Source organism: Acomys russatus, chromosome X (genome assembly GCF_903995435.1).
Source record: "Acomys russatus chromosome X, mAcoRus1.1, whole genome shotgun sequence".
NCBI classification, from domain to species: domain Eukaryota; kingdom Metazoa; phylum Chordata; class Mammalia; order Rodentia; family Muridae; genus Acomys; species Acomys russatus.
The window spans coordinates 89885628-89897662 of NC_067169.1; the positions used below are offsets into that span (position 1 = coordinate 89885628).

General features: G+C 42.1%; 1 protein-coding gene across 1 annotated transcript in view; it reads right to left on the minus strand.

The window, feature by feature from the left end:
• Nucleotides 1–12035, minus strand: part of Dock11 (dedicator of cytokinesis 11) — a 188596-nt gene that overhangs the window by 131857 nt on the left and 44704 nt on the right. Inside the window, exons 2-4 of the mRNA XM_051141591.1 lie at nucleotides 2247–2363; nucleotides 2073–2162; nucleotides 1001–1083 (exon numbers count right to left, since the gene is read on the minus strand). Of these exons, the coding sequence (XP_050997548.1) occupies nucleotides 1001–1083; nucleotides 2073–2162; nucleotides 2247–2363 (290 nt within the window). The remainder of the gene's footprint in view (nucleotides 1–1000; nucleotides 1084–2072; nucleotides 2163–2246; nucleotides 2364–12035) is intronic.

The following is a 12035-nucleotide window of genomic DNA, read 5'->3' on the forward strand; positions in this document are numbered from 1 at the left end:
AACCCCCAAACATCACCAACAAACAAAAGTTGAAGATGTTGACTTCATTCCTTGGAAAACAAGAAAACGTGACACAAGAGATGGAAGAGGACTCTCCTCTTTCCAAACATGTAGAGCTTCTGTTTGCTTGTCTTATTTTTGCTAAGCAAAAACTCCTGAGTAAGCTACCTCCTCGGCCCTGCATTATTTGTATATACAGACTCCCACATATGCCACCAACTGCAAAGATAAAACAGAGACCAGGTAGGAATCAAAAAGGGCAGAAGTTGCTAAGAAACATACGCCAGGGCTGTTAGCAGAATGTTATCTTTTCACAGGTCAAAAAGCAACAGTGTCATTTTGGCTCTCCCATTTGTTTGCTTTGGGAACCTGGACTGCTAATGTTACTAGTTTCTTTCCTGGGAAAATGTTTTTGAAAGCTGCAGAAGGCTGCACAAATATTGTCTCTGTCTCTGTCTGTCTCTGTCTCTCTCTGTGTCTCTGCTAGATAAGAAGCTGTGAGATCAGCAGTCATGAAGTGGAGAAACGGATTCATTGGGTGGGTCAGACCTAGCCAGTTAGCAAATAGCAGAAAAGCAACTTGAACCGGGAGTACTGGGTCAGCGTTCTCCGGACATTCCTTCAGCTTCACTGGGATTCTCCCCCACCCACCCAAAGGATATCAGCAGGTGTCAAACTGATTTAAATAGCTTCTAACTTCTTCACTGACACCACTGGAAAAAGGTTCTCTATATTTTCTGGAATGAACTAAAGATTATTCTATTGTCAATATGGATGCACCAAAGCAATTGAACTCACACACAGTGGGAAGGGTGTCCATAAGCACAGTAAAAACATACTCAACTAGTCAAAATAGTGCATGAGCTAAACATGCTGTTACTTGAAGTTTGACTTATTAGAAATTACAACGGGGGTTTCACAAGGGTTTTCTAAAAAGCCAAATAGTAACAATGATGATGATAATGATAACTCTCCTGTTTCCCTTGGTCTCTGAACTTACCAAGGCAACATACGAAAGTCTCCAGAGAAGTCTTCATACTTATAGTTCAGCACATGCCAATCAGTGCTGTAGGTCTTAATACACTGTAAGAAAATAGGAATCGTCCACTTCAAACATAGGAAAAGAATACAAAGGAATATTTCTTTATAGACTGATAGAGCTGTCCGTGGTGGCACACACCTATAATCCCCAGCAGCCAGAGTTGAGAAAGGAGGATCTTAAATGTAAAGCCAGCCTAGGCTGCATAACAAGTCCCTGTCTCAAACAACCAACCAACCAAAGTCTGGCGAAATACCATCAGACTTTGTAAAATGAGTTGAGAAGTGTTGGTATAGGGATCTTGCTTGGGGGATCAAATGTGAGTTTATACCCCAGTGGTTCTCAACTTGTAGGTCGTGACCCCTTTGGGGGGAGGATGAATGACCCTCTCATGGGGGTCACCTGAGACCATCAGAAAACACAGATATTTACATTATGATTCATGACAGGAGCAAAATTACAGTTATGAAGTAGCAATGAAAATAATTGTATGGTTGGGGGTCACCACTACATGAGGAACTGTAGTAAAAGGTCACAGCGTTAGGAAGGCTGAGAACCACCGACCTAGCCCACCTGACAACAAACCCTAATTCATACATCCTTCTGAAAACTCTGACTTCAAATCCATGAAGAAATATTCAAATTCAAAAGAGAAATACAAATAAACAACGAATGAACCCCATGAACTACTTATAAATGTTTAAGCTTTACCCTCACACCATACAGACTTGTTAAGGGGGTTAATTAAGTCTAGTACTTTTATCTCCCATTTATAATAAAGTAAAAGGTTCTTTCAATAGTTGATAAACTAAACTTGAATTTCATACATGTATAACTGTTTTTTTTTAAATACCAAAAGCGTATGACAGGTGGTTTACAACTCTCTATAACTCTAGTGTCATGGGATCCAATGGCCTTTTCTGGGCCCTGTGGCCACCTGTACACATAAACTCATTCAGGCATATACACACAGAAATAATAAAAAGAAAAGAAAAATGATCCATATATTCTTTGGCTGGCCACTAAGCCTTACCTCTTTGACAAATAAGCTCTGGGCCCTCTTTTCAGCATCTTCTGGTACAGTAGACTGCACTGTTCTGCGCTGACGACCAATCACTGAGATCTAGAAAACAAACCACATTCTTGCCCTAAGAACTGGCTTGGAAAATAAAGTACTTATTCTTTTAAAAGGTGCTTGTGAACTCACAGATATGTCTTCCATGGGAAACATAAGCAGATCTCTGAGGGGGTCGCTGTAAATCTGCGTTTTCCGTTGGGTGATAACATTCTCATAGTCCAGGGGTTCAACAACCTTGGCCTTTTCCTTTGTAAGAGACCAAAAAAAAAAAAAGTCACTGTCAGACTTTCAGAAGAGGGAAATTCCTTTTTGTGTAGCAAAGGTACACTATTTCACAAAAGAGGGGGGGTTGTGACTAGGTGGTGGTGGCACACACCTTTAATCCCAGCACATGCTGTGAGTTCAAGGCCAGAACTATAGAGTGGCTCTACGGAGTAAGTTTCTGTACAGGCAGGGCTACACAGAGATACCCTATCTGGGAAAAAAAGGAGGGGGGAGACTATTGATACTAGTAGTACATAAAGCTACTTTAATGAGAGAAACCTTCAGAAGGGGAAATAGAATAGACAGAGGTAGCAGTTGAAGAGAGGGAGCAAGGTAGGAGAGGGAGCCCAGAAAAATATAAGGGTGGACATCAGACCTGGGGAGAGCAGGAGATGGGAGGGGAGAAAGGCCTGTAGAAAAAAGAGAAACTGTGGACAGGGGCATCTCTGTGACAAGCTGGAGACCTAAGTCAGGGTAGACTCCTGGGGCGATATAAGAGGGACTCTAGCAGAGACTCCTGATAGCAGGGGTTATGGAGACTGAAGAGGCCCTCCTCTAAACCAGACAGGACTCCTAGAGGACAGAGAGGAACACCAATCCACCCACAAAAACTTTGACCCAAAATTTACCCTGCCTACAAGATGTGCAGGGATAAAGATAGAGCAGATAGAGCAGAGATTGAGGGAATGTCCAACCAGTGCCTGCCCAAACCTGAGACCCACCCCATGGGAGAAAGGCAACCCCTGACACTATTAATGATACTCTGCTACGCTTGCAGACAGGAGTCTAGTAGACTTGTCTCTGAGAGGCTCCATCCAGCAGAACCTCAAAACAGATATTGAGATTCACAGGCAAACATGGGTGAAGCATAGGGAGCCTAGTGGAAGAGCGGGGGCAGGGGGGGAGAGAAGGACTGAGACATGACAGGAGCTCCACAAGAAGACCAATAGAGCCAACTAACCAGGGCCCAGAGGGGCCTGTGGAGTCTGAAGCACCAGCTAAGGACCATGCATGGACTAGACAGGTTCTTTATACAGATGTAGCCAATGGGCAGCTCAGGCTTCATGTGGGTCCTCTATTCAAGGGAGCGGGGCTGTCTCTAACATGGACTTTCTTGCCTGCTATTTGATCACTTCCCCCTAGCAGGACTGCCTTGCCAGGCCACAGGGCAAGAGGACACGCTCAGTCCAGATGTGACTTGATGAGCTGGGGTGGGTGGGTAGTGAGGACTCCTCTTTTCTGAGAAATAGGGAAGGGGGAAGGGAAGAGGGAGGGAGGATGAGACTGGGAAGTGAGGGGGGATGGGGATACAACCAGGATTTATTAAAGTGAATACATAAATACATAAATAATAAGAGAAACCTCCATAAATGTACACACACACATAGCAAATACATGTGAACACCAAGCATATGCATAAACAAACTCCTCCTCGCTGTACATAAGAATTCTAAAGAAAACAGTACCATTTTCTATATATCTATATGCCTTCCAAAAAAAAAAAAAAAACACCCTGAATTTTAAATCAAACCAAAATGGAATGTTTAAAGCCTGCGAGTCATTTAGTGAACATGTGCTATTTGCTGGGCACCTAAACAGGAGAAAACATGAACATTCATGTGCCCTGTCTATGGCAAGCATGAGTCATAGAAGTGCTTAGTCCTCCTGAAGAGGCATGAGAAGGTGGGGTTCCAGGAGGCAAACTCCATGGACGCTGGTTGAATGGCTAAGTGAGCTGACCACTGATACTAGGGCCCCAGCCAGAGGCTCACGTTACAAGAGGGTCAGTAAAGATGAGAAATCATAATAATATGACGTAGAAAGAGGAATAATAATAGTAGTAGTAGTAGCAGTAGTAGTAATAATAACAACAACACCAAAAGGGCTCTTTTAAAATACTGTATTTAGTACTCATCCAGGCACATAATGTGTTTTCATGAGGTCCACACCCATTCTCTCCTTTCCAATTGTTCTCCTACCTCCTCCGTTTTCTCTTTCAACTTCTTGTTTAAAATTCCACTGAGTCTATTTAGTGCTGCCTCTGTGTACATGAGGGTGGGACCATCTTCTAGAGCATGGGGTGGCTTCTCAGGGCCTATGTCCCCGAAGGGAACCGACTCTACAATGCTCAGCAGCCATCAATTGCCAATAGTTTCTGAGCTCTTTCTACAAAGTAAGTGCGTTCGAAGTGCTTTCTGTACATTTTCCAATGTAATGCTTCTAGCAACCTCTGAAATAGGTATAATCAATTCCCCCATCCTACAGTTGAGGAGGTCCTGGACTTTACTCAGGTTAAATAATCTGCTTTTCTTCAGAGTCAAAAGTCAACCCAGGTCTGTGCCTGTAAAAGACTTATTCTTTTGCTCTCACACAGTCTTTCCCCGACTCAGAAATGCACACAAAGATATTAATGTGCAAGGTCTTGAACTTGGATTATGCCCCTACCTACCTGCCTATCATTTTCTTTCACTGAACATACCATGATCTATTTTTACTTCTCTGACTATTCATAGGCCGGGAGCCTCCCACAATAGAAAACCCAGGCCTGTGAATCAAGCTTCATCTTTGTGAGAAATAAAGGGAGAAAGGACAACGCCCCCCTCCCCGTCCCGCTTTTCCCTCCCAGCGAGAATCATTGTGAACTGCTAGCATCTGAGCCAGTGGAAAGCTTTGATTTCTTCACTGCGAATGGTAGGCATCCAAGCATTCATTATGGGATCAACTTTGAGATATTCAGACTTGGTTAAAAACCATGTCTTGACATGCTATTTTAAACAACTACATTTAAATGTTTGAACATTGTATGTTAATACTTTCTAATAACGATGTTTCTTTGCAATGAAAGTATTTAAATTGGATTGATGGAAACTGAATAAAGATTTAAGATGTATTAAACTGGAGCTGGAGAGCTGGTGGTTAATGGTACTTGTTATTGCAGAAACCCTGTACTTACATAGAGGCTGACCATTTCCTCAGGCACCAGGAATGCATACACAAAAAAAATAAGTAAATAAAATAAATCTAAAAAATTTAAAGACATATTAAATCTTCACCACAAAAAAATGACGTTTGAAGAGGTAAATATGTTTAACAGGATTTAAAGATTGCATAATATATACATATGACATGGCCCCCATTAGTATGTACAATTTCCATGGTTTTGTGTGTCTGCTAAATGTTTAAAAATGAGCTAGGTGTGGTGATGCACACCTTTAATTCCAGCACTCAGAAGGGAGAAGCTTGCAAAACTCTAAGTTTGAAGCCAGCCTGGTCTATATAGTGAATTCTAGGTCAGTCAGTGCTATATACTGAGATCCTGTCTCAATAAAAAAAGTTGAAAAAAGGGTTTCGATCTCAATGGTAGAGCACTTCCTACTAAGCTAAAGGCCCCAGGGTTCAATTTTCAATAACACAAAGTTAAAAAAATAAGGTATATTAGAAATAGTCATCAGATTTAATGTGTGACCTGTTGAATTAGCATCCACTAACTTTTCACACATAATGAGTACCTTAGCAAAATGACAAAAAGAACTCTTCTTTTGATTTTCTCATGTCATATTAATATAAAAAGCCTATGTCAAAAATGAATAATGTGCTTAGAGGTAAACTATATGCCTTCTGAAAATGAAATCAACAGTTTCCCCACATTTCAAAGGTCATATATGCATGCTACAGTTTTTTAAACGGTTTTACTTTTCATTTCAGACTAATTCAACCTAATGTTCTGAGTCTTTATTTCTATTTCCTCTGGCACAACTAACAGGATATTAGAAAAACTAGAGTAAATATTCTGGGTACCACAATGCTTACCCCTATCCCAGTGGTTCTCAATTTGTGGGTTGCATTATCAGATATTCTGCATATCAGATATTTATATTACAATTCCTGACAGTAGTGAAATTACAATTACAAAGTAGCAACAAAAATAGTGTTCTGGTTGGAGGTCAACACACCATGAGGAGCGCTAATAAAGGGCCGCAGCATTAGGTAGGGTGAGTGAGAACCACTGCTCTAGCAGAAGATCTGGACCTGTGGAAAAAGGGGGGGGGGGGGTGGGCGAAAACATACATTTCTCTTCCAATGGGATGAAGTCATCAGAGGCAAGAAAAAGGTTGGACTTATGGAATTATCACAATTTAATAGTGGTTCTTCCCAAGAATCTAGGCTGCAGCCTTTATTGAGGATGCTTTGTTCTTTTCTTTGTTTTAATCATTCTCTCATTAGCCTTCCTTCTATGGTTACCAAACAAGAAAGCTCTTACTACATTTACAGATTTTTCCATGGATGGGGGCGGGGCGGGTTGGATCAAAACACATTACATGCATGTGTGAATATTCAATAAAATATTTTAAATTAAATATTTAAAAAAATAAAAGCTCAGCACACCCTTAATCTCAATGCTTGGGAGGCAGAAGCAGGTGGATCTTGATGATTTTGAGGCCAGTCAGGACTAAATCGAGAGACCCTGTCTCAAGAAAGAAAAAAAGAAAAGAAAGAAGAAAGAAAAACAGTGGAGTTTTCTTTCATGTTTGTGATTTATGATTTGTTCTTTTAGCTTTTGTAATAATTGGCCAAAAAGACATTTTTTTATAACCCCAGAGCCCTGCATTACAATAAATAAGATTTTCCCAATTTCAAGTAATAGCAAGGCCCTGAGGCGTGCTCCTGTGCAGCTCTGTAACAGTGTTGAACAATAGGCAAAGGCATTTATGCAAGCTGGAGTGAAGTGAGCAAATGTTTCAGTCTTGCCTTCCTAAGGAGTGACAAGAAAACTGGCAACCTAAATCTGGAACCTACTCAGTTTTCACGAGGGAAAAACAAATTGATCTGTCTTTCAAAGTTCTCGTTCCCTGAGCCCTACCACTCCCTTGAAATAACTTGCTGGTAGTGATCGTAGTAGATTTTTTTTTTAATATGATCATTTAAAGATCACTGTGAAACCACCTTAAGAAAGCACTTTCATCTGCATCCCACTGATCTTACAAAAGGGCCACCAAGTCCACACATGATCTAGTAGCATTTGAACCTTGTACATGAGGGGAGAGGCTCAGAGGCTCATCTGTCCATAGCAGCCGAATCACCATTCCCACCACTCAAGCTCAGAGTCTTTCTCTTTTTGCCAAGTTGGAAATGGGACCTTGTTCATGGCAGGAAGTGCTCTAGAACTGAGCGGCACCACAGCCCCAAACCACATTGTCTTACTCCTGATCCTTTTCCTTTTCTTGTCAGTATTTCACAAACTGGACAGATCTGTATCCAATCCTCAAATCAAAGAGGTCCATTGAGACTGAAGATGTAGCTCAGTGAGAGAGGGGCTTGCCTAGATTATATGAGACCCTGGGTTCAATTGTCGTTCGAAACATCTCCATTGAGATGCATTTATTTAAGGAAAAGCTTTCTGAGACTCCTGTAAAGGAGAATAAATCACCATTTACCTAATTCCATTTTTTTGGGTTTTTTTTGTTTTTTGTTTTTTGTTTTTTAAGGTAATGTTCACTTTGGAACTACGGTTTGAGATGTAGTACGTTGCTTCAAGATTATTTAAGCTGCGTGAGTGGAACTTTCAATGGCCTTCAGTGTGTAACTCCTACAACTACACATGTGCAAAATACCACGTCTGTAATCCTAAAATATGTAAATGCCTACATGCATGCATGAATTATAGTAGACAGTACAACCACTGGTGTTGATGGCGCGATCACGGAATGTCTCTGAAAGCACACTTGGCTAGTAAGTCTGTACAAATTAGCATTAGAAATATAAGCACGAATGCATTAATTTCAGACACAATAAAGGGGCCAGAGAGATGGCTCAGCAAGGGAAGCACTTGCCACACAAGCCTGATGTGAGAACCCATTTGAGGAGGAAGGAGAGAACTGAAACTGAAATCTACTCTCCAGAGCTGTTTTGTGACTTCCACATGCATACCGTGGCACATGGGCACAATACACACACACACACACACACACACACACACACACACACACACACACACACCACGTATATACAACAATGACAATAAACAATAATAAAATTTAAAGCACAATGACCTCATATTTCTCTGCAAACACCACAAAATCAACCAGCCTTACTTCTGCTTAGGTATTGCACTAAAGGTCATGAGTTTACCAGTAAATCTTCTATTTTAGAAACCAGTTCTCATAAAGAATGCAGAGAATGTGTCTTCTGCAAGTCTAAAGTGAGCACTGGCTACATAGAATCCCTTCTTAATCAGACAGGGAGGGAGAGCGGAGAGCTTAGCAGGGAGGGAGGCATGTAGCCAATTCCTAACCTCCCTCCACCACCACCACCCAACCCATCCTCCACATCAGGTTTCAGTGCAAGAAAAAACATGGCATCAACTGGCTCAAGACCATGATTTTGTCCAACATTTCATGGTTGTGATTTTGACACAAGACTAGTTTCGGTGGCATCTAGACTCTTTGGTTTTGTCCTTTGGTTGTTGTTTTCGAGAGAATGGGGGGCCTCCGCTGTAGTCCAGGCTGGCCCCGAACCTACTAGGTATCCCAGGCCAGCCCCAAACTCATGGTAACCCTCCCAAGTGCTAGGAACACAGGCATAAGGTAGTAGCACTGCTGAACATTCTCTTACGGAAGACGACAGTGTCAAGAAAGAACCATGCTCAAGAAGAGGTGAGTTTCCCTCTCCCTTTGTTCCTCCACCCCTTCACATGGCACTTTCTGAGCTCTCCTTTGTCATTCTGCTTTCCCTTCCCTTTAGCTACTCAATAGCTGTTTCTAGTGTTGTCTCTAGAGAATATCTTAAAATAACCCTCTGCACTCAAAATGGCCACTGGGGGCATGCAGTTTCCGGCAGGAGGGCAGGAGAGAAAACAAAGCAGGTTCAGTGTGTGGCATATTTATTGGGTCCCTACTAAGGGCCAGGTCCCTGCTAGTCCCTGGTGATATGGACATAAAAAGAACTAGTCTGTGCCCCTTAGAAGCCCCTAACCTACTGGAGAAGGTGATAAGCCAGAGACATCTATCTGACTTGATCCTAGAAGCTGTCTTAAAGCTACACTTGGCTCCTGCAGCTCTACCATACCTTTCAATGGCCAGTACTGCGTCTGGCAAAGTGCTGGCACAAACCACTTTACACACAAAAACATGGGAACCCACCTAGTACCATTTATTTTGATCAACAGCTTTCATTACATGAGAATATGCAATCTAGGATCACTTCTAAATGTCTACTTTTGTTCATAATCTCTAGAAGAAAGCCAAGGGTGGTGGCCCTCAGGAGGCTGAGGCAAGAATGTTACAAGTTTGAGGCCACACTGGATCACACAAGAAGTGCTTAGCAACACACACACACACACACACACACACACACACACACACACACACACACACACACACACCAAAAAGAAAAAATACCCAAATCCAGAATATCAGAGTCTCTTAATTTGTTATTCTTATGTGTGTATGTTCATGTGTCTATGCCTGTTCACATGTGTGGACACACATGTGTGGCAGTGCAGTGCAAGCGCACATGCATGAAGAGGCCCCAAGTTGATACCAGGTATCTTTCTTGATTATCCTCCACTTTATTTATTGAACCAATTCAGCTAGTCTGGATTGCTAGCCCCCCACCCCTAGCCCTGAGATCCCTGGTCTCAACCTCCTGAGAAGGCTGAGATTACAGAGAGGTCATTATGTCTGCCTAGCTTTCGAGACAGGTTTCCTCTATGTATCCTTGGCTACCCTGGATTCACTTTGTAGACCAGGCTGGCCTCAAATTCACAGAGATTCACCTGCCTCTGCCTCCCCAAGTACTAGAACTAAAGGTGTGCACCACCATGCCTGCCTAGCTTTTATGTGTGTGCTAGGGATTCCAACCCAAGTGCTCATGGTTGTGTGGCAAATGCTTTTACCTACTGAGCCAACTCCAGACAGAGACAGCCTAACCTGCCTCTTCTCTAACTCATAGTATGTTTACCATTGATTGTGGCATGCACTTATACACTCAACTATGCTATGGTTTAGTTTTCTCAGCAGAATCTTAAATACCTGGTTGGGGAGGGAAACTATGCCTTGTACTTTGCTTCATAGACTCAGCACCATCACGCACACTGTTAAGCACTATACACCTCTTATTTTAATTCTGTCAAAAATCCTATAAGGCTTTCCTCTTTTTTTAATGTTCATTTTACATAGGAGAAAAGTAAGGTTTAGGCAGATAGATGGAATGCCTCCTATTTATAGAGTAGGTCATTGCTCTTAACCACAATGTGTACCCATAAGCCTGTGTGCTCTAAACTCAAGATACTTAATAGTCCTTCACTCTAAGACTTGGAAACATGGCATACTGCCTGGTTTTGTGTGTCAACTTGACACAAGCTAGAATCATCAGAGAGGAAGGAGCCTCAGTTGAGGAAATGCCTCTATGTGGCAATTTTCCAACTAGTAATCAATGGGGGAGGGTCCAGCCAAGGTGGGTGGTGCCACCCCTAGGCTGGTAGTCCTGGGGTCTATAAGAAAGCAGGCTGGGCAAGCCATGGGATCAAGCTGATAGGCAGCATCCCTCCATGGCCTCTGCATCAGCTCCTGCCTCTAGGTTCCTGCCCTGCTTGAGTTCCTGTCCTGACTTCCTCCAATGAATGGCTGTGATCTGGAAGTATAAGCCAAATAAACCCTTTCCTCCCCAACTTGCTTTTCATTCATGATGTTTCATCACAACAATAGAAACCTTGACTAAGACTTGTTATCTTTTTCTGTTGTTTTGATTTTTTGTTCACTTGTTTTTCGAAACAGGGTTTCTCTGTGTGCAGCCCTGGCTATCCTGGAACTTGCTCCATAGACCAGGCTGGCCTGAAACTCACAGAGATGCACCTGACTCTGTCTCCTGAGTGCTGGGATTAAAGGCGTGCACCACAGTAAGGCTTTTCCTTCTTACCCTGAAGATGCAGGGCAAAGCTGACTGGTTTCTCTTAGATTGTAATTGGATAAGGAGTTTTGCGTTTCTAGACTGTCGCTTCCAATTTAGCATTTGTCTTCAACAAGCAGGGATTAACACCTTGGATCTTTTACTTTGGGGAAAGGAGCTGGCAGATTCAAGTGGGGAAGAATCAAATTACAAAAAAAAAAAAAAGTAAGATATTGTCAAGGGACCCATATCTAATTCATCTCAATATCCTCCACGGAACCTAGCAGAGAGTCGTGAGAACTCCAAAGCCAGAAGCTTTTGTGGTTCCTGGGGATATCCAGCTGCATAACACAAAGAGGCCAGTCTTCTGTCCAAGCTTTCCAAGCCAAAAGGGCCACCCAGGAGGTCAGGAGAGCGAACAGTCTTCAGAACCGATTTTTAGTTTCCAGCTTCAATTAAGGACTGACTTGCAACTCTAAGGATCAACAAAATGGGGTTTCAAAGTACTTAGAACTGAACAGAAAGGGAAAATAATGAATGATGGTAAATAATCCTCTATCTCTCCTTTCCTATTCCCTCCCCAATTTTAGAACTTTAACACAGAAAATTTTTAAGGCAAAATTACTTCCCCTTCCCAAGACGACTTGCTATTTATTTTGAGAACTAGTCTGAAAAACTCAAAAAGATTTTACTCTAAAGAAAGGACTGTATGCATGCTCTGAGGGGGTCATGCTTGCTTAAAAATATTTTCTTTACTGCCAACTCAGA